The sequence below is a fragment of the Macrobrachium nipponense genome, chromosome 35 (genome assembly GCF_015104395.2).
Source record: "Macrobrachium nipponense isolate FS-2020 chromosome 35, ASM1510439v2, whole genome shotgun sequence".
Lineage (NCBI taxonomy): Eukaryota > Metazoa > Arthropoda > Malacostraca > Decapoda > Palaemonidae > Macrobrachium > Macrobrachium nipponense.
The window spans coordinates 29019283-29046782 of NC_061096.1; the positions used below are offsets into that span (position 1 = coordinate 29019283).

Sequence of the window (27500 nt, forward strand, 5' to 3'; positions counted from 1 at the left end):
TTCATTCGTTCATCTAGTTTCTATTATATATTATATATTATTATATCTATATATATATATATATATATATATATAAAGCGATGTATACAAAATACATAAGCAGTATCATCTACCTGGCTTACCTGACAGGTTTAATTTTTTGAAAAATAGGACATATCAAAATGATAACAGACAAGAAAACTCGACAAACATGTACAGTGAATCATTATAGATATCTATCTTTAATCACCTCTTATATCACTGCATAAGCTAAGGGCACAGAAAAATTTACGAGGAGGGCAGTCCAAGAGCTCTCGAGGTATCTCAACACATTTTCAAGGCACACTATGCCATGGATAACTGTCGCTATATATATGTGGTTTGTGTATTTAAATGTATAATTAGATATATAATAATAATCTTAATATATATAATATATTATATATGAATAATACATATATATATATATATATATTGTGTGTGTGTGTGTGTGTGTGTATGTATATATAAAAGTATATATATGTTAGTTATTGAGTAAAGAAAACCCTATTCATATGCAACAAAACTGCAGGGTCTTTAACTTAACTTGAAGTTCACGCTTCAAGAAAGAAGTTACAGAATTATATTAAGAAATACAGATAGGAGAGATCAGGTTTTGGAAAAGAAAAAAAAAGATGGATTAGTAAATAAATAGAGCAATAATTTAATTAGTAATAAATGTGTGTGAGTGTGAGAATCTGTAGACCTTTACAGAGACGCTCACATGTATCCAAACGTTGAAGATTTGATAGAAAACCTCTACAATTTCTTCCATACTACCGATTAACCGGAAGATCGAAGATATTCCGACGGAGCATGTAACCTCCTGCTGCACGTGGGCGTATCCCCCGCACCCCCCGCCCCCTCCCCGCCCCGTCCCCGCCCCCCGCCCCGTCTATGGATTAGCTTCTTCCACTTCTTCAGTTCCCGACTTAAGAGGATATTCCTCGTTCCTTGGAATGGTGCCCTCAAGCTTTATCCTAATTAAAAGGTTGACATTTGACTTTTATTTTTTTACTGATTTTGGCCGGGTTTCCTTTTTTAAAGGAGATAGAAGGCGGCTGCTAGTACCACGTTTTACCTCGAGTTTCTGGAGTATTTATTCATTTGTAAAATATTGTACGGTTTCTTTTATTGAGAGTGAATGATTAGTCGTCTACTCTTCGTGTAGCAGAGATTAAAATATCTTATAACATCACCGCACCAAATGTTGCATCTGAATTTTGTAAGAAGATTAAATAAAGAGTCAAAGCTGAAACCCTCAATCACTTGAGTGGCTCCGGGCCTCAGTAGGACCCATGAATGCTTGCCAAAGAATTTGCCTACCCAGTGTCATATTTTTTATCAGTGACTGAGAACGATATGGGGATCTGAAGTTGTCAAGTGAATATTGAATAACGTTTGAATGACATAACACGCCATGCGTAGCAATGGAAAATATATGAAGTATGGTATATATATACTGAAGATATAAACAATGAGTTAGAGTTAAAAGAACCAAAATACCAGCAAAATTAAGCCCTCCAAACTCAAAAGAAAATTAGGAATTTTCCGAATGTTTTTTTAATCTCTCATCACTTTCCTAACTTTTATCCGGGGCTCAAAATTCCTGAGGATTAAATTTCAAAGGGATTTTTTTTTTCTAATTCGCATTTCATCTTTTCCTGCGATCGGGTGATTTTTTTTTTTTTTTTTTTTTTATACATCATGAAATTCTCATTACTACCTTGTTTTGTCCTTTGAAGTCTACAGCTTTACCCGTTTGATTTCCGCGTTTAGTATTTTCTATTTATCTATTAATTAAATATTTATATAGTTTTTCCAGTTTTCCACCGAGTGCTATATATGTGATCATTTTTTTTAAGTTTCTTTCGTATGAAATGGCAGCATTCACCTTCCAAGAAAACTGAGAGACTTAGCTATAAATTTAACATAGGTTAGATGGTAGGTGACAGTTTAACCTCTTACTGTATTGATAAAAAAAATGAACGATGTCAAAGAGAACCAGACAAAAAGCTATAACATAAATACAGAGAGCATGAATGCAATGATAAACTACAATGTAATATTCCCTTTAAATGAGACTTATTGAGAAAAATCCTTAAAACATATACAAACTAATATTAATATTGTCCTGTTAGACCAGTGGCCAATTCATGTTGTCAATATTATACTGGTCTGTCCCCCGTGCATGTTGACAGCATGAATAGGACAGTATTAATATTACTGTGTATATATGTTAAGGATTATTCTGTTTCTTAATTAGTTCTTATTTAAAGGGTCACTGATCAGGCTTTGGCTAAATCTGACCTCCAGTCCATTGAAGGATATCCGAAGGAACAGGACATTTGTTCAACAGATGTCATCACAGAAGCTCGCTTTCTGGAAATAAGACCGAAAAATCATATAATTACCGACTTAACCACTGGATGCTTATTGTCGCAGGGAGACGGCAGGCAGCTGTGATTAGCAAACTGTAATAATACCCGTTCCGTTTCCATGGAGGACCTTGAAACGTGATTTCAGTCGACACTCCCATCACCGAGCCTCGTCCTGGAGAAGATTAACAATTCACGCATCTATTCAGAGTCGGTTCCACGCCCAGTTTGCACTCACCTGCAATTGCTGGCTGTTGTTGTTATAAATTCGTCATTCCATAATGGACGCGCAGTGTTTGGAAATAGCACACAATAGTTTTCCTCGCAAAAGAAATGAATCAGGTTAATGGTAAGCCAGTGCTCACTTCACACTCATACGCATCTGATATTCATTTGATTGTGAGATTTAATTCATACGGGGCGAAGACACCAGAAGGCCATTACGAGAACGAACTTTAAAATCTTAGAATGAAGGAAAGAGAAGAGAGATGAATCAGAGGAGCAAAACGTAAACACCACATATAAGATAACATCGCCGCAGAATGACTTTCGTTTCCGCTTCTGGTCTTCGTTGAATCATCCTTCGTACTCGCATTGAATATCCGAGTGCGTTTGCCGTCGTGTTTGTTCGGATGATGAATGGAAAGGCGCCGGTTTGGAAAGATAAGTCAATATATTCCTCTCTAATTAACTTGAATAGGAAAGGAGTCGTTGCGCTGTGGAAACATGATTCCGCGGATTGGATTCATGCGTGAATGTATTTGTCGTGTTAATGAACATACCTGTGCGCGTGCAGACATACGCATAAACACCTATACACATACACGCACACACGTATATATGCAATACATAAATATATATGTATTAGACTGTGTGTATGTATGTATGAGTGTGTGTGCTCGTGTGTATCATATTATTGTTTCATCAGTTCATTTTGAATATCGTTTATAAAACATATTTCATCACTTGAAACAGGAAACACACTACATCAACTCTTTCTACCACGGAGCCAAAAATAATGTTAAAAATGTATTAATTGCTATCTCAGTACCTCCATTCTGCAATTGCAAACCTACAATAGAATCATTCACTCCAACCCCTCACGCAAAAATCAAGAACACAGAATACTAAAATACAACATTACAAACACAGAATTCCTGACAGAAATTCAAGAACAACGGATCCACTGAAGTCCTCTCTGTCTGAGTCGGTAATCTAGAGGCACTATATTAGATTCACATCAACCGTGCATTTGATGTCTAGGCCATTCCCTTACGACGCTCCTGATTGGCTGTTGTTAGCCAATCACAGGGCTGGAAACTCTCAGTCTCTCTTGAGAGTTCACATAGGCAGGATGTATGATCCACCTCTCCTGAGGGAAACTTTTAAAAGACGTATCCCTTAGGAGAGGTGGAACATAGATCCTACCCATGTGAACTCTTTCGAGAGACTGAGATTTTCCAGCCCTGTGACTGGCTTATCAACAGCCAATTAGCAGCGTCGATAGGGACTGGGCTAGGCATCAAATGCACGGTTGATGTGAATTTACTATAAGTCAAGTAGTCTCGAGTCTGGGTCTCCTAGGCGAGAAAAAAATTTTTATATGGAAAGTAACTCATCCTATACGGAGACAGGAGTGGGAGTTGAACCCCTCCCCCCACCTCGCCACATACCGGCTTCAAAAATGTATGAATGCGGGAATAAGAAGAAAACACGGGCTTTGCAGAAACATGTAACTGTAATTTCATCGCAGTAATTACATCGTGGTAATTTCATCGCATGGTAATTACATCTTACATTTTGTATGTTTGTTTGTATGGTGATTTTACGTTGCGTGGAACCAGCGGTTATTCAGCAACGGAACCAACGGCTTTATGTGACTTCCGAACCACGTCCATCTTACATTTTCACCCCATTGTAATTACATCGTAATATATCACATCAGCAGTGGTTTCACCGTAAGGTTTCTTTCAGCGCAAGCTAAGTGAACCACACCAGGTAATAAAATATAATGGACTTTGTTTTTCTGTAAAACGTTCCTTGTATTACTGTTATAGCTGTTGATGGGGATCAAAGTATTTAACTAATTGCAAGTAGCCTGTTTGTTGACTTTTCCTACATTAGCAATTTCATCGTCTTGATTTTTCATAGATTAACCCTGGTCAGGTAACGGTAATTTGCGTTACCTATTAAGGTAACTCTGGGCATATATGACCGGCCGTAAAAAAATTATTTTATATCATTTTTTCCACTAAGTTGTAAAGACAATTAGGGTTTGTCTTATTGGTTTCAACAACCCTTAATGCTACTCAGGTGTTTAAATCAAACAAAGAATGAAAAAAATATTTTTACTAAATACCTCATAAAAATAAGTATGATTTTCTCATCACTTACAGTAAAAACATCAATAATGACAATTACGCTATAATCAATTATATAAAAACTGTCACTATACTGACGTACAACGGACGGGTGGGTCATAAATGACCAGTATACTCGTGAAAAAAGTTTTGTGGCGTTGAGGTGAAAGCAGCTATAGAACGTCCGACATCTGCAAGAGCGCATGCTCAGCTGTCGATTCACGGGCTAACTTTTTGACTAATGGGAAACCCAATTGCGCAGTTCTTAAAAAACGCGTTTTTGCGCAGCTTCATGGTTATTTATGCCCAGCGTTAGTACCTCTCCAGGGTTAAAATGATTTTTACTTGTTTTTATGCTTTTCATGATTGTCTTTTTTTAAGCACGATTTGTTTTATTTTAAAAAGTTAATATATATATAACTAATATAATTTTAATATAATATAAGTTATATATATTATATATATCTATATATATATATATATATATATATATATATATATATATAATATATAGTGTTGGAAAATCTCATTGGAAAATCAACTGTAAAACGTTGTAAACATATCTAAACATGTTTTACACCATATTTATTAGTCGATTTTTTTAAACCTGGCAAACTTGCACTTAACTTGCACTTAGCTGCTTGTCGCTGTTTGGATGAATGTCGTGTTGTCCGATCTCTCTGTTTTTGTTTTCACATTGTTTCAGAATTGTGATTATACGGCCATAGATTGAGATAAAAGCCAAATTATGTAATGTTGTGTAAATGCCAGTTGTAATAAACTTAAGTATTAAGAACTTACATACCAAATTATTATAATAATGTTAACAGTTATGAAACAACACTCGCGAAGCTGTAGACTTGAATATGTTTTCAAATGCATGAACTTTAATGTTTAAATTTCTAGCTAGATTTTTAGTGCAATCATACCATTGGTTGTTTGAAAAAAAAACATACTCATTGTACATTGCTGATGTAGTATAACGCCTAAGAACAAAATACTATCGTAGAAATGTAAGCTTGTCAGAAAATTTGGGGTGGAGGAGTTGTGGGAGGAACAGCCTCGGGTTGACAAATGCGGGTTGTGGTGTTCTTGTCTTCATAAAATAATAAAGATGTTTATATGTCATAATGTTCATTTTTTGCATTTCAAAACTTTAGTTGCTGTTGGTGTCGCCTTAATGATTTCTTTCATTGTCTTGCTAGGGCCCTGTGAAGTGAAACATTGAAAAACATTCATTATTATATTTCGGCACTGACTGATAAGCCTACTGCCAGCAGCATTTATATGCCTGGTGTTTGAAGTGCCTTCATCTCTGCTTTGTTCCATATCGTCTCTTGTGACCATGGCTGAAATAGGTGAAATCGACGACAGTGAGCTGTTACGGATCTGAGATCTCAGAGACAATGTTACGGTGCCGAAATATCCTGGAAAGGGTCGACACAATGTTACGGCCTCTGAGAGAGGTCCGCCTCAGGTTCAATATGAAATAATAAAGAAAAAAAAATATATCAACACAAACAGTTGAAACTGGGGATACGAATATAGAAAGAAACACTAACACAACAAAGGTTTATTTACAAACTTACTAACAAAGGTAAATGCAGAATGGTATCTCCTATTTACATAAAAAGATAGAATCTTACACTGCATGAACTGGGGGAACAGTGAGGCAATTCAAATACTTGCTACTCGATTTGGCGATTCGACGCGCTGGCTTCATAAATGTAGAGTGGCAATTGCAGTCATCCTCTTGACTCCGTATTGCAGAAACTAGTCTACTTGAAAGGCAGGAAATCCCCAAAACCTGTAGCAGGACCTTTTCTTCTCTGAAGTCTGCTCGACGTCGAGAAAACACGGCCGTACACTCTTGAAGACGACTAGACCAATATCCAACCAACTCTCGAACAACTCTTCTTTTGATTGATACTTCGTCGGTTCCTTCGTCTCTAGTCTCTCTCTGACGATCACTGCTGCTGATCTCTCACTGATAATCTGATCTGTGGCTCTTACTAACTGATGATCTCTCTCTTTTACGATCTCTTCCTCTTACGATCACTGCTCTCCAAAGTTCGTTCGTCGTATTTATACAGCACTCTCATCAACAACTATAACAGTAATACAGTAATACTTGGACTTGGACGTTTTACAGAAAAACAAGTGAATTATATTTTATTGTTCGTTTATTTTTTTGCATTGTCTGGTGAAAGAAACCTTACAATGAAATTACTGACGATATGACATATTGCAATGTAATTACAATGCGGTGAAAATGTGTGAGATGTAATTATCATGCGATGAAATTACCGGACACCGTCTTACCGGTTTGGTGCAAATAGTACTGAACAATATTTAAACGTTCATTTGTAATTTGAGGGTATGTAAGTGTGTATGCATAATTATATTTTACTAGCAATCTTACCCATCTACGATGGGTGATAAAATACGGGTGCAGAAGTGACAAATTTATATGTACTATTTGATCAGCAATATTAAAATAAGGGCGATTACACGAATAGACTCTCTCTCTCTCTCTCTCTCTCTCTCTCTCTCGTAATGTAATTCAAGGGACGATCACTGAACGCAGAGAAATTCTTATTCATTGTTGTTTCCCCTCTTTTAGTGATATTCTCTCTCTCTCTCTCTCTCTCTCTTAAAGTAAGTGAAGGGACAATCAATGAACATAAAGAAGTTCGTATTCATTATTGTTTACTCTCTTTTAATGATTCTCTCTCTCTCTCTCTCTCTCTCTCTCTCTCTCTCTCTCTCTCTCTCTCAATGTAAGTCAAGTAACGAAGACGGTGATGGGATTATCGGATTACTTAGCTCTCAAATCACAAATTATCTCCTCTCTCTTTCTCTCTCTCATTTTTCGATAGCAAGATAAAATGATAAAATTTTAGTGCATTAATGTCGTTAAATGGCTCTCTCTCTCTCTCTCTCTCTCTCTCTCTCTCTCTCTCTCTCTCTCTCTCTCTTGTCGGTGACTTTCATTTAACGGAACAGGGATCTTGATTGGTTCGTTTCTTTGTCAATTACTTTGCACGGTGATACGAATAATAAAGTATCTTTCTTTTCATTATGTTACTGCAAAGACGCAACTTGTATGTCAGTGCGTTATGGCTATTGATAAATGCTCTTATGATCCTGTGTCTTCCAAAAAAGAGTAGAAAGTAGGAACTTGTCAGTTTCCTTTTTATTATATCCATTGGCAGGATCGAAATTCCGAAGCAACATTACCGGGCAGTACTTTTTCAACGTTATTTTGTTCACTGGCAGTCCCGATGGATTTAAGTTATTCAAAAAATCTTGCGGATATTGATGATAATTTTCATCTGCTATTTTGTCCGAGCTGAAATATTCGCGACTTTCTCCGGGGAAGTTGTACAGAAATTATGTATGAAAAATCGTAAAGTAACTAAGTGTACGGGAATAACCAGCCTTGTTTCACGGCCAAAAACAGCTCCGTTTCAGGGAATCCCTTCTCACCCCCACCTCCTACAAAGGAGGGGGGTAGGTTGGATGAAACCCTATTACAAACCATCTTAGGGGTCCCCACCATAACCTTGCCAAGTTTCATGCCCATCTGACCAGCCGTTTGGCCGTGATTGAATGACAGACAGACAGACAGACAGACATTACGCCCATTATAGTATGATTTCGTGCTTTGATGAATTAATGCTCCCATTTCCTATGATAAAATGTGTTACAAAACAACCACGTTTAACCTCTGACTTCCAGCGTATGATATGTATATGTCGTCAGTCACCTATAAATGTGTATCATCATCAGGCTCTCTTTGGTGTCAGCGAAACGGTAACCTTTTTATTGTTGATCTTTCTGTTCGTTAACGACATAATACTCTTCTTGGTACTTACGAACGAAATGAAACGAATTCCCTCAGGTTACGAAACAGTACTTCCTCCTTCTTCCAGGTACCTAACGGAAGCCGGCCTGAGACATGGCAGACTGGGAGACGACTGCGGCAGCGGCGACGTCAGCATCTGCAGCAGCTTCGACGAATCCGAGCAGGAGGCCGACGCGACGAGCCCCCAGGGCTTCGAACCGCCCGTCGGGGACTCTTCTCCTAACGATCAGGGCCGCACCACTCCTTCGCCGCTGGCTAGGTCGGGTCACGTCTCCCCCGGGAGCTTCGCGGGGTACAGTACGCACGACTCTTATATAAACGATCCGCCGAAGAGGCGGAATAGCAGCGCTGATCCCTCGGTGAGTATTTCCAAATCGTTTCAAATTTCGCCTGTGTCAACTTCTATAGTTTATAAGGCTACTTTTATTACTGGGCCTTATTTTATTCTTTGTTAATATGAATTATAAACAAGTCTTTCCCGCTGCTTTTATTTTTAGACATCGTATACAGGTATTAGGTAACGCCCACTCTATTGGATTTTGGGCCACGTTATGACCAACGTCCACTGGCGCCAGACTGCTAATGTTTGACGTCGTTCAGTTGCTAAAATATTTTTGATCATCATTACTTTCTAAACTCATAAAAATTTCTGGATTCTCGTTGAGCATCTCGAAGGGGATGTATTTTTTTTTAAGTAAACGTTTGAAATTGCAGGAAAACCTTATTAAAGAAGTTCGACAGCTGAATTAGGAGAGGCCAAAGTGAGCGGTTGGCAAGTAAAAGCAGACATCATTGCAGCTGGGGATTCAAATGTTATGGTGAACTGTATGCTCCTATGGAAAAGCAGTATCATATCCCGGTATACATAAGAGAGAGAGAGAGAGAGAGAGAGAGAGAGAGAGAGTTGTATGAGGGCATAACAGAGGAAGAGAAACTGTAAAAAGGGTTATTTACCCAAACACAAAAAAATCATAAAAACCAAACGAAAAGGAAAAATTTAAATTGCATAAGCTGCCTTAGTGGTGTGTGTGTGTGTGTGTGTGTGTGAGAGAGAGAGAGAGAGAGGAGAGAGAGAGAGAGAGAGAGAGAGAGAGATAACACGGCAAGTTACCGAAGAGAAAAGAATAACTCAGATCAATTTTATTTTTTGCGTCCATCATTTTTTTTTTTACTTTGCGAGAGCCATCGCATATACCTCTTCACTCCTCGATATTTGTTTGAATATTTGTGATAACAGCGCAAGTGTTTTTCCGGGAAACGATCTTATAAGTGATTCAACTTTTTTTTTTTTTTACGAAAAGGCCAAATGATATAAAAGGTAGGTGTTTCAGTAAGACTTGGGCATTCTTCTACCAAATAATATAATTTAGATATACCAAGTTAACAGAAAGTAACCCAGTTACCTTAGCATTCACACTGACACACCCACACGCATGCGCTCGCGCGCACACGGCAGGTCTCTGACTCTGCCTTTTGTAAGGACAACTATATGCTCTTTGGAAAAAAACCTTGGTATCATTCCAATTGATTTTTTGACCAGAATTCAGCATCTGTTTTGATGTCTTTTAAGTTAGGGAATTTATTCTGCCATTAAATTATTTATTTTTTTTATTTATTTTTATTTTATTTATTTATTTATTTATTTATTTATTTTTTTTGCTATTGAAGGGACCGTTGTAATATATTTTATTGGTTTTCTTAATAGATCTCCCGATGATATTCACGTGCTGAGTAACTGATTGCAACCAACCAGAGTGTCTACTGACACGTCATGATAACTCAGTAAATGAACGTAAGCGGCGAAAATTGGTTTCATTTGTAAAGTAAAAGCATATTTCATATGTTCTCTTATTGTCAACATGTCCAGAAGGGGAAATTTGCAGCGTCTTTCCCATTCAGTCTCGAATACGAATCAGCTCATTTTTTCATTCTCGTAAAAACACTGAAATCACCTCAGCTTTCGTCAGAGAACGTAAATATTTCATCAACTTATATAAATGAGGTCATATTTTGAGACTTAATGGTTGACAAAATCTTTGCTTCAAATGATTCTATTTAAAGCTTTGTTAACATTGGGTTGGGAGTGGGGGGAACGGCTGCCCATGCTACGGTCGAAGTTTTGTTGATAAAAGTTACACCTAAAAGAAAAACTACTGTTGCTTACGCGGAGGTTAATTAATTTCACGGTTTTATCAGGGCCAAGGGCAAAATAATCTTTCCTACTCAGAAAACACTTCGCCAGCCGGGACTTCTGTAAACAATGATTCTGCGTCGAGACCGAGAGCTTTAATTTGATATTGTTCGACAGGTATCCAAGTTCTTAAATTTTCCCCAATACTCTTTCGCATGTTTTAAGGGGGGCGGCAGTGGGGTCTAAGATTTAAGGTAAAGGCTATTGCAACTGAGCAACAATTTATCAAGCAAATGCCAGTTTTACAGGTTCTGCATCCTTACAAATTATGTGTCATATAAACCTTACCTTTTTATGCATTACACTTTCTTATATCTTTTTCTATTTCACAATTTCAAAGGCTTATTTGTTTTAGTAGAAGCACCAGAAGAGAGAAGCATACGGTAAATCTAAATTTATCTTATTTCAGTGAGCTGAAATTTATATGTCGCCAAGATTGTATCTATAAACATATAACCAAAATGGCATTTTCATCCTAAATGTGTTAACTAAAATGTCACATAACTCATTACGAATTTCACATGACAAGCACAGGAAAGTTGTCGAGAAGAATCGGTTTGACTGAAGCCAGAAAAAAAAACCATGAGTAAGGGTAATGATTTTACCGAGAAGAATAAAACATTTTTAAGAAATCGAAGCCTTAAATTGAACTTCTAGGATTGAATTAGAGTTTCATTCTGCTCAGGCTCCTTGACGTTCTGAAAAAATATGCATCAGGGGAAATAATCTCCTTTTCTTCCAAAGTCAGCCCAACTGGTCTGATATATTCATCGTGAAAAGTTAGCAGGATTCTCTCGCGTTGTCAGTTAAGTTAAGTTTGATGGCGATATTTCAGCAATGCAGTTCTTTCTTGCCTGTGAGATACTACGATCGTTCCGTTTTACCCCTGGGAGATAGCTGTTACAGTTTTTTTTTTTTAATGAAAATTCCAGCTTTGTAGGTTTTGGGAATGCCTGTTACATAATTCCTTGGGTCTTCAGATGCAAGTTCAAGTGCATTTACGGGTACAGGAGTACATGCTAAATAATTTATTGGCTCTAGAGATGCCAGTTTCACGGTTACATTTTTTGTTGGGGGGTTAGTGGGAAGTGAGGTGAGGGAAGGGGGATGGCTAGTAGGGAATGCCAATTGCCTTTTGCATAATTTCTTTGCACTTGGAGGCAGCCAATTTCAAAGCCTTGTTCTTAGAAATACGTGCTAAATACTTTTTTTGTGGGGGGAGGGGCGGGGGTAGGTTGGCGGGAGATTGGCTCTACAGAAGCCATTTTGGTTCTAGCAGAAATATTATTTGTATGAGTTACTGGCTTTGGAAACAGCTATTTTGCCCATTGGAAAATCTTTGTCTTCTCTTGGCTCAGGAAATCCAAACTAAGTGATTTCTTCAGTAAGTTAGCTTGCATTCCACGACATGGACGATTCATGTGAAATTTATTCAGGTAGTTATAGAAGTGTGTGCATGTATGTGTGCATGCGCTCAATAGCAATAACCTTTGTTAGCTTATATTTCTGCGCCTTTCGTTTTATAAACATTTATCCCCCTCGCATCCACATCAATCATTCAATGAGAGATTTTTAAAAATTCACCTGCATAAGAACAGTTTTCATTTTTAAATACAGAGAGAGAGAGAGAGAGAGAGAGAGAGAGAGAGAGAGAGAGAAGAGAGAAGAGAGAGATAGAGAGAGAGGAGGAGAGCTGAAAGAGGAGAGAGAGAGAGAGTCTGTATTTTGGAATGGGATTAATGACTTCGACTGGTTAGATTTAGCGAGTCCGCAAGTCAATATGGTTTCCAGAGATATTGTTGAATACAAAGGCTTTGATTTCACTTGGTGCGATATCAGTAGAGATATTCCACACCAAAACTAGCCATTATCGTTTGTTCGAAATCAATCGAGCGCTTTTCGTTGAAAAAATTTGGACGAATTTGGAATACAAGTGAAAAATAGAATTTTGGGAAGTGATGAGTAAAGGTGCTAGAGAGAGAGAGAGAGAGACACTAACCCTTATAACACCAGTGCGAAAATCTATTCAGGTAGAAAATTAAAGGTCTCAACAGAGAGCGTTACGTTTCTGTTTCGTAAAGCATTCAATTTTCTGCCGTTTCACTTTCACTCTGAATTACCGGTCTATTTCATCGATGTCTTATGGAGATGTAGACTGAACAGTAACTTGCATAAAGGTGAACGTTCAACGGAACGAAACGATGAAAAAACAGCTTTAAGAGAGAAATTGTTTTTACTCTTTCACAAAATAGAAAAAAAAATTTGGTTAAAAAATTATTTATCCTCCATGCTAGTGATTCTAAGAATAAATAAGATGAAGCTATTAATGTCTGAAAATTCAAATGACAGTTGACTGAGGTTAGACTTTAAGATTGTAGATAAGTGAACAGTCATATCTTAGAAACTTGAATTAATAGTAATGATAAGGACAAATTTATGATAAAATGTCAGTTAGATAGATAATTTGTTCCCCAAAAGCTAAGACTACAGATAAGCAAAACAGACCAAGCAAAGGCAGTACCCTTGAATGAACAATATAGCAGGATAAATCAGCTAAAAAACTGTGGAAGGGTATTATTCCAAGTAGGGAGAACACTGCTCACATGACCTTCACCTGCTGTAAGACAATCTAATGCGGCTCCTGAGTTGACGTAAGTACCACAAATTGCAGAACAGTGGCTGTCTTCGAAAATATACACAGATGTCTTCTGCCGTAAATATTTTCTTTTAGGAGGGCCAAGGAGACGAGCAACCTACTTACGTTTTCTAGACCAGACCTGAAGAAACAGGAGGAAAAGGAAAAGCAAGAAAGAAGCGCTAAGCAGCAGAACCACAAAAGAAATAACAGACTTTTAGTCTCCGACAGGAATAAAACTTTATAAGAATCAGGAAAGAGCAGAAGTCGAAAGAACACTCCAAAAGAACCGAAGTATTCGGCAGAAATAACATCTGCTCTCGTTCTGCCTCTCCCCAGTGATTCGGCAGAGGAAAAGAAAAAAAAAAAAAAAAGCATAAGCACACAAACATGAGAGCCAGAATTGCAGGAACGCTGTTCCGATCTTGTTGCACAAAGGCGATGAAATTCCTCCCTCCGGATATTGACTGAAATGCCAGGGAATTGGTCTCGGGGAATTTTTCCACCGAAGAAACATCGCTGGCGGAGGCAGCAATTGTTGCCGCACTTTGAATGCTAGGAAGGATGTTGTTGGTTTTTTTTTTTTAAGAAATGCTCCGATATTCCGATGACGCAACGGTAAATCGTCCTTTTGTAAGCAAATAAATTTAGAGGCAAGTTTTCATTGTATTTTGAGGGCTAGAAATGGATTCAGAATAGAATATTTTGTTTATTGCTTTGCGATATCTTTCTGAGAACTTCTGTCTATAACTTAATAGATGATAGTAAGAAAATATATTATGATATTATTTATACATATAATATATACATATATATCTATATATATATATATATATATATATATATATATATATATATTTATATATATATATGAATAATTATCCCATCACCGTGATTCATATAGATCATTCGAGCTACAAATGTCCTTTGATATCTAATTCGCTCTACCTCGGAATTGATATATTTTATATATGTACCGAAGGGGAATTTTAGTTGATAATAATTTCGTCCCCTCATGGGATCGATCCATGAGGGACGAAATTATTATCAACTAAAAAATTCCCCTTCGGTACATATATGAAAATATATCAATTCCGAGGTAGAGCGAATTAGATATGAAAGGACATTTGTAGCTCGAATGCATATATATATATATATATATATATATATATATATATATATATATATATATATATATATATATATGTGTGTGTGTGTGTGTGCGTGTGTGTGTGTGTGTGTGTGTGTATATATATAATATATATATATATATATATATATATATATATATATATATATAAAGATATATATATATTTTATATATATATATCTATATATGGGTGTGTATATACATAAATACACTCACACACACACACACACACACCACATATATATATATATATATATAATGTATTAAATATATATATATATAATATATATATATATATATATATAAAATACGAACTTTAAGTGCGTTCAAGAACCTCAATTTCCACATTAGTGCAATCCAGGAATCTCTGCATGGCTGACTTGTCCTGTGATTCGTTGCTCACTTTATACAGTTGGAAAACTATATTTTATTTTCTCTCTCCTTAGAACAACATTCTTACGATTTCCTGTCAAAATTTAAAATAAACTTTGTTTTTTTAAAAGCCTGTTTTGGCTGAATTTGAATATAAGCCCGGCAGAACTCGGCTCTTGTTGAGACCCGTTACTATTTTCTCCAAACCCCAATGGCGATCGTCGCTTGTTTTAGAGATTGTGATTCCTATCACAAGCGTTAACGGAAGTTTCTTCTTCAGAATTAGAACGAGAATTAATTAGAGCTGGAATAGAATATAAACTCATTCTATAGAATCTCTTTCATTTCATTTGTAAATTATTTTTCTTTATCATAGCATTTTACTGGGTGTTTTTCAGGGTTGGCAATGATTTGGCAATGATTAAATCAAACTGATTTAATCAAGTGATTAAGTCATTGATTTTTTCATTAAAAAATCATGATTTTTATTTTTTTTTAATATGGAGGCAAACCAATTGAAAAATATGGTTTGATAAAAAAAATTGCAAGTACTTTAGGCCAGAACTGGAAACCTAAAAGATAAATCAATAGTAATTCTGTCATAAAATAAATTTTGAGGATAAAAAGAGTTGAAAAAACATCTAACAAATAAAAAATCAAATAAATAAAATCAAATTACTGATTTTTTAATTTTTTACATTAAAAATGATTTAAATCACTTATGAGGAATGAGTCCCATCCTGTAATCTGGCTTTGTAAGTTGAAGGTCTTTCAGGCTTATTCTCAAATAATAATAAGAGCTTCTGAGGCGACAAACCTCCGCTAGAGCTCCGTAATTAATCTCTAATATTTTTTTAAGTGATGACATAACCTTTTTTGCGTAATCTCAACCGACAGGCAAACAATAAGACAAGAAAACAAACAAAACCGTCAACATAACCTCCCCCACAAAAGTGATGTAGGTAATAATAATAAAAATGAAAATAATAACTTCTACGTCTGCTACCTCTCTACACCAGCAGCGTGGCGAGGAAGGCCCCTGGTTCCTGCACCCCATTGTCTTTCCTTCTTTGCCCTTTAACTTCCTTCCTATAAACTTATTTCTAGTCCTTTCAGAGGGATACAGCCGTCCCCCCAAGTCTCCCATACTCGGAAAATGGTAATGCTTCTCTTGAATGCGGCTACATTTGAATAAGAATGTTTCTTATTTATCATAATATAATGTAATGTTTCTCTTTGATACATTTACTTCTGAATGAAGTTATCGTTAATTACGATAATATAATGTAATGTTTCTCTTTAATACATTTACATCTGAATGAGGTTATCGTTAATTACGATAATATAACGTATTGTTTCTCTTTAATTGACATAATTATATCTGAATGAGAAGACTTTCAATCATCATAATATATCGGAATGTTTCTCTTTAATACATTTACATCTGAATGGAAGTCTTTTAATTATCATGATATAACGAAGGTTATATCAAATAAAATCCGTAAATGCTTTCTAGTAAAAATTTAGATATTATGAAATGAAAACACTTCATGTAACCTAAAGATTACTATCATGGACTTTATTCAAATTTATCATCGTGAAGTTCATTGTTCTTTCACAGTTACTATCATTACAACAAACTTTACAGTAATTGATATGAAGTGTTTTGGGTCTTTTTTTTTTCCTATATCCAAAGACAACACCAGACGTGAATTTTATTGTTTACTTTCATATTATTATTTTATTATAGTTTTTTTTTTTTTTTTTTTTTTTTTTGTGTGTGCTCTCTCACAGTCCTCCAATTCGACTGGGTGGTATTTATAGTGTGGGGTTCCGGGTTGCATCCTGCCTCCTTAGGAGTCCATCACTTTTCTCACTATGTGTGCCGTTTCTGGATCACACTCTTTCCGCATGAGTCCTGGAGCTACTTCAGCCTCTAGTTTCTAGATTCCTTTTCAGGGATCTTGGGATCGTGCCTAGTGCTCTTATAATTATGGGTACGATTTCCACTGGGATATCCCATATCCTTCTTATTTCTATTTTCAGATCTTGATACTTATCCATATTTTCCCTCTCTTTCTCTTCAACTCTGGTGTCCCATGGTATTGCGACATCAATGAGTGATACTTTCTTCTTGACTTTGTCAATCAACGTCACGTCTGGTCTGTTTGCACGTATCACCTATCCGTGTTTCTGATACCATAGTCCCAGAGGATCTTTGCCTGATCGTTTTTCTATCACTCCTTCAGGTTGGTGCTCGTACCACTTATTACTGCAAGGTAGCTGATGTTTCTTGCACAGGCTCCGGGAGGGCTTTTGCCACTGAATCATGCCTCTTTTTGTACTGGTTCTGTGCAAGTGCCGGGCATTCACTTGCTATGTGGTTTATGGTTTCATTTTTCGTATTGCACTTCCTACATATGGGAGAGATTTTATTTCCGTCTATCGTTCTTTGAACATATCTGGTTCTTAGGGCCTGATCTTGTGCCGCTGTTATCATTCCTTCAGTTTCCTTCTTTAGCTCTCCCCTCTGTAGCCATTGCCATGTGTCATCGCTGGCTAGTTCTTTAGTCTGTCTCATGTATTGTCCGTGCATTGGTTTGTTGTGTATATTTCTGGGTCTTCGTCTACTTTTATTAGTCCTTTTTCCCATGCACTCTTTAGCCACTCGTCTTCACTGGTTTTCAGATATTGCCCCAGTGCTCTGTTCTCGATGTTGACGCAGTCCTCTATACTTAGTAGTCCTCTCCCTCCTTCTTTTCGTGTTATGTATAGTCTGTCCGTATTTGCTCTTGGGTGTAGTGCTTTGTGTATTGTCATATGTTTCCTGGTTTTCTGATCTATGCTGCGGAGTTCTGCCTTCGTCCATTCCACTATTCCTGCGCTGTATCTGATTACTGGCACTGCCCATGTGTTTATGGCTTTATCATATTTCCGGCGTTGAGTTTTGACTTGAGCATCGCCTTGAGTCTCTGCATATATTCTTTCCTGATCGTGTCCTTCATCTCTTGGTGTTTTATATCCCTCCTTCCATTATTCCAAGGTATTTGTATCCTGTCTCATCTATGCGTTGATGTTGCTCCCCTCTGGTAGCTTTATCCCTTCAGTTCTCGTTACTTTGCCTTTTTGTATGTTGACTAAGGCGCATTTTTCTATTCCAAACTCCATCCTGATGTCCCCAGATACAATTCTTACAGTCTGGATTAGGGTATCTATTTCCTTGATGCTCTTACCATACAGCTTGATGTCGTCCATGAACATCAGATGGTTGATTCTGTTGCCTCTTTTCTTGAGTTGGTACCCGGCATCCATCTTCTGTAGTACTTTTGTCATGGGAATCATTGCTACTACGAAGAGTAGTGGGGACAGTGAGTCGCCCTGGAAGATCCCTCTCCTGATATTAACCTCTGCTAGTCTTATTCCAGAGCTTGTAAGTATTGTATTCCAGTTGCGCATTGTATTTTGAGGAAGCTGATGGTGTTTTCCTCTGCCCCATATATTTTCAGGCATTCTATTAGCCATGTGTGTGGTATCATGTCGAAGGCTTTCTTATAGTCTATCCATGCCATGCTTAGGTTGGTTTTCCTTCTCCTACAGTTCTTCATTACCATTTTGTCTATCAGGAGCTGGTCTTTTGTGCCCCTACACTTCCTTCTGCAGCCTTTCTGTTGGTGGGGGATGGTGTTTGTCTCCTCTAGGTAGTTGTATAGCTTTCACTGATGATACCTGTTAGTAACTTCCACATTATTGGTAGGCAGGTGATAGGCCTGTAGTTACTGGCTATATTTCCCTTACTCTTGTCTTTTTGTACTAAGGATGTTCTTCCTGTGGTCATCCATTTGGGTGCAAGGTGATTTGAGATACAATGCTGGAGTTGTTCTGCTTTTCGTGGGTGTAGGGCCTTGAAGTTTTGAGCCAGTATCCATGGACTTCATCGGGACCTGGGCTTTCCAGTTTGGCATTTTCCTTATTATTATTATTAATTATTATTATTATTATTATTATTATTTATTTTATTATTATTATTCTTATTATTATTATTATTATTATTATATTATTATTATATTATTATTATTATTATTATTATTATTTATTATTATTATTATTATATTATTATCTAAGCACATTCTCATCATACCAAAATAATTGGCAAAAAGGTCCATGGTTCCCTGAATGTTAAACCTTGACGATCACGACAAGACCAATATCCATTTCCCGGAAAAGAAAGATTGTCAAAATACGGAATACAGATACGAGTAACCCCTTACAAAATAATAGCTCCAGGCGATATGAATATGGTTACCAATATCCCGAGGTTTTTGGAGGAATGGGAAGCCGGAAGTGGTGGCGCCTTTTGTGGTGTTCTGAATTCGTCTACCCTCTGTTTGAACTCAACAGAATATCAGGGTTGATCGGAAGCGGGATTTCAGCATTTTTCGGGAAATTGTGAAAAGTTGTGAAAAGCCCGATTTTTCAGAAGGCTTTGCATTTGAGTTTTCAAGCTCTTGTTATGCTCAGAATATTCCCTGGTAAAAAAAATCAACAAATGGAAATTTGTTTAGGCGTGACAAGTTGAAAGCAAATTTACATAATATCTCACTTCTCGTTGCTGTTGTTTTCGTTATCGCTCTTTAGTATTGACCCTCGTCAGCTGAAAGTAGTTATTTTCAATATCATCACTTTAATAAAGAGATATGGCCATCATTATAATCATTTTTGTTGCTTGAATTGTTGTTCTCTTTACTGTTGTGGTTTTCATTATCATTAGTCACTGTTTATCCTCGTCATCTGGAAGTGGTTATTTTAAATATTATCACTTTAATAAAAAAATTTATGGCATTCATTATCATTACTTTGTTGTTTGAATTGCTGCTCTCTTTGCGGTTGTGGCTGTCATTGTCATTATTCAATATTCATCCTCTTTACCTTTCTGTATTCCTGTTTGACAGACGGGTGTCTGCCGCCTTCGTCAGTTCACCATCACCTCCCGGGGGGGCGTAGTCAACAGGGGCGACTCCCTCCGGCCGAGGAGATCAGCGTCGAATACTTCCGTCACTTCTACTGTGTCGTCCTGCAGCAGGGAGAGGATACCCAGGTATGGTGTTTGTATCCATGTATCCTTCTCCTGCCACCGTGTGTGTGAATGTACCGATTTCATTCATTATTTATTGGAATGGAATGGAATATAGGATTTAGGTCAGAGGTCAAGTGCTGGAATCGACGAGGTCATTCAACTCTGAAAGGGAAATTGAGAGTAAAAAGGTTTATTTAAGGAAAATTGAGATTAGAAAGGTTTTAAAGGAGGAAAACCGCACAGTTGCACCATGAAGCTATTGTTAGGAGAGGGGGTGGGGGTACGAAGTAAAATGCAAGAAAGAGAATATGAACGGAGGTACAGGAAAAGGAATGAACGTTGTTGCAGCTAGAGACCGAAGGGACGCCGCAAAGATCATAAGTAACGGCCATAGTGCAATGTGTGAGGAAGGAAATATTTGAAGTACTTTATACAATCTAATTTTTTTTCTAATTGTGAGAGATAAGTTTAGTTCTCAACTAGAAGCTTAGAACTCGCTGTGGCGTTTTCATTCATTCATTCAAAAGCATTATAAAAGTTTCACAGAGTGGTTCTCAAATTGGAAAAGAAGACAACACAACAAATCGCCTGTCAGTTTTTGTTTTCCACTTTATTACAGTGTGCCATATTCGTATTAGGCTGGCTTTAGGGATAGAGAGGACTTTTACACGACAAGTATCCTAGTGATGCATCTTAGATGCTTTTAAGGATGCTGGTAAGTATTCAAAGTTATCTCAGGATAAGCACTAGAAATAATCCAGACTCTTGAAGTGAATGAAAGTAAATCCATTAGAACGAAAACTAACCAAGTAATCTAGGAGTGAAGGTACCCAGGATGAAGTGTTGCAATAAGTTACTATGAAGATTCTGAGCAACGTACCCTCTTCCAATTAAGGCTGTTCATTTTCTGTCTTAGAATACCGTGCTACTTCTGCGTCGATAAACTAAAGGTTTGGTTGGAAAGGCCTTCTGGTAATTTCTCTAGGCAAGAGTTAGTGGGACGTGAAATCTCATAGATTCGTAGTTCAATAGAGTAGGGGACGAGTATATTTCTCACAAATGAGATGAGGGGAGGAATGTTGAATTCACATAAAGTTATTGCCTTTCTTTTAAAGTTAGGAAAGAGCCCAGTTAGAAACGGAGAGACTGTTGTTTATTTCATATCTTTTCGCGGATGATGAGACTATCCTTTTGAAAAGACGGATATATTTTTTATTGAAGTATGTTATTTCATGGGTTGGTGAGGGAATGACCCAGTTAGAAGGACATTAATATTTATATGATATTCTTTTTGGCCGATGAGGAAAAGACCTCGTTGAAAAGGATGTAACATTTATCTAAGGCTTCTTCCCACGTAGGTAGGGGGAGTAGTGCCCCAGTGCACCTCATGGCATTCCTTAAGGTTCTTTGCGTCGTCCCTTCGGAACCCTAGCTGCAACCCCTTTCATTCCTTTTTCTGTACCTCCGTTCCTATTCTCTTTCTTCCATCTAACTTACCACCCAATTTCCCTCTGAGCTCTGAATGGCTTCATAGGTCCCAGCGCTTGGCCTTTGGCCTAGATTTCATACTCCATTCCATACTAAGGCTTTTCCTGTGCATCATAAGTCCGTCTTTGGAAAGGGAGATTAAGAATGTATGTAAATTCGTGCCTACAAATTTCAAGAAGGCGCTTATGAAAGTGCTATTAGCTCTATACGCGTATACAGGAATGTTCATGTGTTTGAACCACGCTCTCCTTCAAGATTCCTTCTTCTCTCCATAGCGTGGGTTCGAGCACATCCACACCTGGCTGCAGCAAAGTGCCTACGCCCAATCCGGCTCCTCAGTACCGGGTGGTCATGATTGGCGCCGTGGGTGTGGGGAAGTCGACCCTCATCACGCAGTTTATGACCTCTGAATACATGTGCGCATACGATGACTCGCCTGGTGAGTAAAATAATTCCCCTAAATGGTGATTTCCTGGTTTTTTTTTAAGAATAGGACAATCCGGAGACTATGACAACTTCCCAATGACTTGGCTTACCGGGGCAACTCGTTAAATAAATGTTGATTATCTAAAATTTTATCTGTTTGTCAATGACATGGACAGCTTTTAAGACGCAAATGAAATTCGATTATCTTTAACTTTTAATAGGGTTTCATAGGAGAGTAACTAAGAATAACAGAAGAAAACATATTGACTTTGGAAATTCAACCTACCCAGGTCAGCTGATTGGTGGAAACTAACTTTAAAATAAAATTGGTTTAGGAAAGATAACTCGAGAAGAATGACAAACAGCAGATGAAAAATCTCTAATCAAGCAGGAGTCATTTTCAACACTTAAATGCGAATTATTATCAGTCCTTTTCAGTTGATTGCTATTTATAAAAGGGAGTACAAAACTAATGATGTAATACATGAAAATTCAAAGAAATAACACATTACTATGTAAAATCTCTCTCTCTTCTCTCTCTCTCTCTCTCTCTCTCCTCTCTCTCTCTCTCTCTCTCTTTGTGATGTTTTCTTCCCAAACCCATATCACTTTCGAACCTCCTCGTCCCAAGCAAGATATGACAAGAATTTTAATATGCCAGGGACGTGTCACTGTCTACGTGCTCAAATATGGTTGGAGATATTCCGTATTCATTCATACAAAAACGGCATTATCTTACTGGTAAACAGTCTCCTAATAAATAGCTCCTGCAGTCACGTATCCATGTAATAACCTTCCTGTTTGCTTGGGGAATAATATCTGTCCAGAGAGCTTGAAATATATATCTAGGAATTACAGTTTCTCGTGAATATCAACGTTAAAATGATTGTCTGGGGAATTGTACATATTCACCTGTTGAAATAGGTAATTTTTTCGATAATGACTAATCTGTTCACTGAGCTCAAATAGTATAGTAAAATTATTAGATTATGCAATAATTGTTCCGTTAATCAAATTTTGTGTTCCTATGAAATGGTTTAGTGATCACTTTTTTATTATTCTTAATCTTTCTGGTAATTTTTCCTTCATTTTCTTGTTGTTGCTGATTCTGTTGTTGCTAGAGAAAGTCTTCTTTTTTGTAAAATTCGAGTATTGACGGTAAAAAAACAAATGATGAACGTTTGTAACTTTAGCACCCAAATTTCTTGCCTCAAAACTCTAATTTTCCGTAAAATATTTGCTAGGTTTTATATTATTACATTAATATAATTACAGGGTAACATTTTCTGCTGACTCTTCTTTTACAATTAACATTCATCTATACATGTTATGATAAACACGGGCATTTCAAACATAAATTATTTAATGCACTAATGATTTTCTTTCCAATTGCTATTCCACAAGGCCAGTTTCTTCTGTTAATTGTTTCAATCGCAATTCATTGCATTCATGATCACTCAACACAGCAGCTTCTCAGGCTTCACTGTGACCCATTTCAGTTCGAACCATAGGTTCAAAGTCCATAGCCAATTTAAGTAAGTTTTTTTTATTTATGAAGAGTGTTCAGCCTTAACTCGTACCTCCTCTTTAACCCGGTCTTAGAATCAGAAGGCTTTCCTATTCCGTTTTATGCACTGATTTTTCGAATGCAATTTCGAACCCTTAGCCCACCCACTCAGTATGAATTCTGAACGCTCGTTGGTGAGGAGGGGAGAGAAAACTTGGACGCAGGAATAGTTTTGCCATTATTTTGCCACCTCTTTACTTTTTTTTTTATTACGTGTTATGACAATTATTACTATTTTAATTCAAATAATATTCCAGTTATAGGAGTGGTAGAGAGGTGAGCAAAAACTAGGCAGCTGGAGCAGATTTAACATTATTTTTCCCTTCTTTGCTTTGTTTTTCCTGTGATTACTTATAATAATAATAATAATAATAATAATAATAATAATAATAATAATAATAATAATAATAATATAATATAAAAGTTATTATTATTATTATTATTATTATATTATTATTATTATTATTATTATTATTATTATTCATTATTATTATTCCATTCATCGAACGATGCCTATCATACAACGTCCAGCCTACAAAGTTCGTGTATAAAATTCTAGACGAAAGAAACGCGTCCAGTGCATCCAACCCTTTCCTAGACATTTTAAGGCTGGCCATTCTTCGACGCTTCCATTCACGCATTTCGGTCCGTCTGTTATTCCCCGATCTCTCTCCCGAGTCTAAGACGGTTTCCATGGCAACAAGGTGATGCCTGTTCCAGAGAACATTCTTCCAAATAATAGTTCTAGTTCACCTTAGGAAGACAGGTTTGGGTATTTTCCCCGAGTCTCGCAAATTGGAATCATGGAATTGTGTGCGTGTGTGTGTGTGTGTCTGCGAAAGGTGCTTTTCAGTATTTGCTGATAAATGAGAGATGCAAAAAGAAAAAACAATATTTTAAGAGTCTCGTCATTAAAAGCGGCGATTATAATCGTTCTTCGCGCTTTGCTACCTGTCATAATGGATGTTTTCACATCTTCTTCTCCTTATTCAAATAAAAATTTCTCACTCAGTGGTCGCCGTTTCTTGTCTGTAATAGCTTATTTCTTAATGGACTCTGTCTGCGTTTACATAATATTTTTGCCTTTCTTTCCTTCAAGGTATATTAGGGCAAAAGGTTCTTGATCAACGAGATTTAACCATTGACTGTGTTTCATTATGACATATCTGTCTTGAACCTTATTCAATCGGAATAAAATTAGTATTTTTATTTACTCTCGCAATATTATTCCGACTGAGAGAATCAAAAATATTATTTCGTTATTTACCTCTCAGGAGGACTTGTATCGCCCATGAATCTATTTCTTAAACTTTTGTCTTTTAAAACAAACTAATACTGACTTTCCTTTAACCACCAAGCTTTATTATTCTCTTCCTGCTTCTGTTTTTCCTGATTCATAACATTCGGCCTTTGAGAATGTTTAAGGAAACGTCTATCGCTCCTTTAAAATCCCACCCTTACGCTTTCAATTGCCTTATTTGTTTGTTTCAGGTCTGGGCTAGAAATGGTCATGAGGTTGCTCATAATATAGGTCTTTGCCCTCTAATTGACATGACAATGAAAAGAATAGATTTTTTTTATTCTGGTTAAGAAAATCTTGGAGAACGTCCAGACGGAAGGTTTCACATTTAACTCAAGTCCCTGGAAACACTAATTACTCTCTCTCTCTCTCTCTCTCTCTCTCTCTCTGTGTGTGTGTGTGTGTGTGTGTGTGTGTGTGTGTGTGTGTGTGTGTGTGTGTGTGTGTGTGTGAAGGGGGGAAGGAGGAAGACGAAGAAGAAAAAATGGAAATTTAATACATTAACGCAGTATAATTATAAAATATCATATACAATAAAAGTCCTTATCAAAAATGTACCTTACCAGAGAACTTGAACTTGCAAACGTTGCTCGCTTTATCGTCGAACCTTTTCCCAATGAATGAATAAATGAGAGAATAGGATCGATCTTTGTTTAGAATTCCGTCCAGTTAAATGATTTGATGCTCTAAGGAAAGAACATGGCTCGGGTTCTTAGGGATATTGCGTAAGGGACTCTGAATTCCTCCCTCCCCCCTTCATCAACGCTGGCTGCTTTCAACATGACGGGAGAAGACAAAATTAGAGACATTCTCTAAGAACATTAGTAAAGGCACCTTTGCAAGAATAGATGCTATTAAATATTGCATAACAGACTTACGAATACTGATATGCTTCTAGAGATGAATTATATTGAATGTAAAATTGTTTAATGTACTGGAAATTAAGGCCACTAAAGTTAGGAAGGTTTGGGTCTGGTCAGTACTTGATTTGTGACTGTCAGTGACGCCAAATCTTGTAGCACACCCTGAGTGAATTAACATTGGTCTTAGACTGTAGTAACCTCATCCCTGTCGTTAATTAGAAAAATGTTACAGAATTCAGGGGAAATCGTCTTTTACATTGCTCTGTCAGTAAAGGTTTCTGTTTTAGGAGGCAAAGAATGTAATGAAGTGTAACATTTTGCGAAACGATCATTTCCCATTAAACAAATTTTCATCGCATTTTTTGAAAGCTCATAACACTAAACATTTACTGGTATAAAGTCCTACTTGAGTAACATATATATTTATAAAGATAGATTGGTAGATATTATGCATTCAGTATCTAAACGGTGCAGGATGGTAATATGCATACAGCGGGCCAGGTAAATAAAATAATGCAGTAATTCTGTACATCCAAGCATCAAGTCTTACCTAGCCATAACGACTATTTCGAAATAAACAAAGCCCTTTGAAGCCGGGGACAGTCGTCCAACTCTGACCATAATCGGGCGAAGTGCTTCCACTAAACGCCTGTGATTATTCTCTTCTTTTGTTCGAAAACACAAAAGAGAAGATTCGCGCTGCTCCAGACACTTTTCTCGAAAGCGGCCTCTGAGCAGTGCTGCTTATCATTCTGGGGGATTCTACCTCGGACAAAAGGCAGCCGTCTGTCTCAGCGGACGAAAAGCAGATCTCTGATTACACCCGACTCTTTTGTGATCTTTAAAAGCTCCATTCTCTCGTTTGCAGCGACGGGAGGGGATCTCTTCTACGGGTGAAGATGACTTTGCCTTGGAAGGATGTATATTATCTTATTTCATTGATGTCATTCAAAATAGATACGCTTGATTATAGAGTGACCCTACAAAGCCATTAACTCGTAAGGCTTGCATACAGAGATTGGTATGCTCATATGCAGTAAAAATTAAAACGGGAAAAAAAAGAAGGGTAATGAATTATAAGCAAATATACAGAACATAGCGTATAACTTAAGCAGCAGTATATGTCTAAACGGGGTAATGTTATATAATACATTAAATTAAGGTAATATTATATTAAGAGCCATGCAATGAGTTGGAAATTATATACTTTGTGGTATGACTTTGATTTATATCGAAGATTCGCAGCACTCTTAACATCCACAGATTATTGGAACACAAAAGACCAGCGGTATGTGAGATTACAGACGGGTGCTAGAATGGAAAGGAAACCTCGATACATCCAAAACTCTCTTGTACTCAGAGGGGTAAGTTTCTGTAAACTATCATCATCAAATAGACCGTAAGCACGAGCCTGACAGGCCAAAACTTTAAGCCAGAAGTTATTGACGAAATTATCGTCAAAACAGGTGGATAAATGACGCCGCTAATTAGACGGCCTTAACACGCACAGGTGCGCTCAAATGAGTATCAAACTTATCAGCTTCCTAACTTCCATCCATTATAGGATCATCAGGTAAACTGTTGTTTATAACTCCACAAAATCGTCATGCCCACCTGCATCTTGTATATAAATACTTTATTCGCTTACCTTCTACATTCAGAGGGTTTGGTAATGTCAGAGATGTTTTGTTTAATTGTTTATGTTTGTTGGGTACACAATGTGTATATATACATATGTATATAAATATACATATATAATTACAAATGCATATATATATACATATACATATATATATATATATATATATAT

The 27500-nt window shown here is 36.9% G+C and overlaps 1 protein-coding gene across 1 annotated transcript in view; it reads left to right on the top strand.

The window, feature by feature from the left end:
• LOC135208536 (mucin-2-like) overlaps positions 1 to 27500 on the top strand; it is a 151072-nt gene that overhangs the window by 92441 nt on the left and 31131 nt on the right. The window contains exons 4-6 of the mRNA XM_064240831.1: positions 8692 to 8983; positions 19922 to 20067; positions 21810 to 21973. Of these exons, the coding sequence (XP_064096901.1) occupies positions 8692 to 8983; positions 19922 to 20067; positions 21810 to 21973 (602 nt within the window). The remainder of the gene's footprint in view (positions 1 to 8691; positions 8984 to 19921; positions 20068 to 21809; positions 21974 to 27500) is intronic.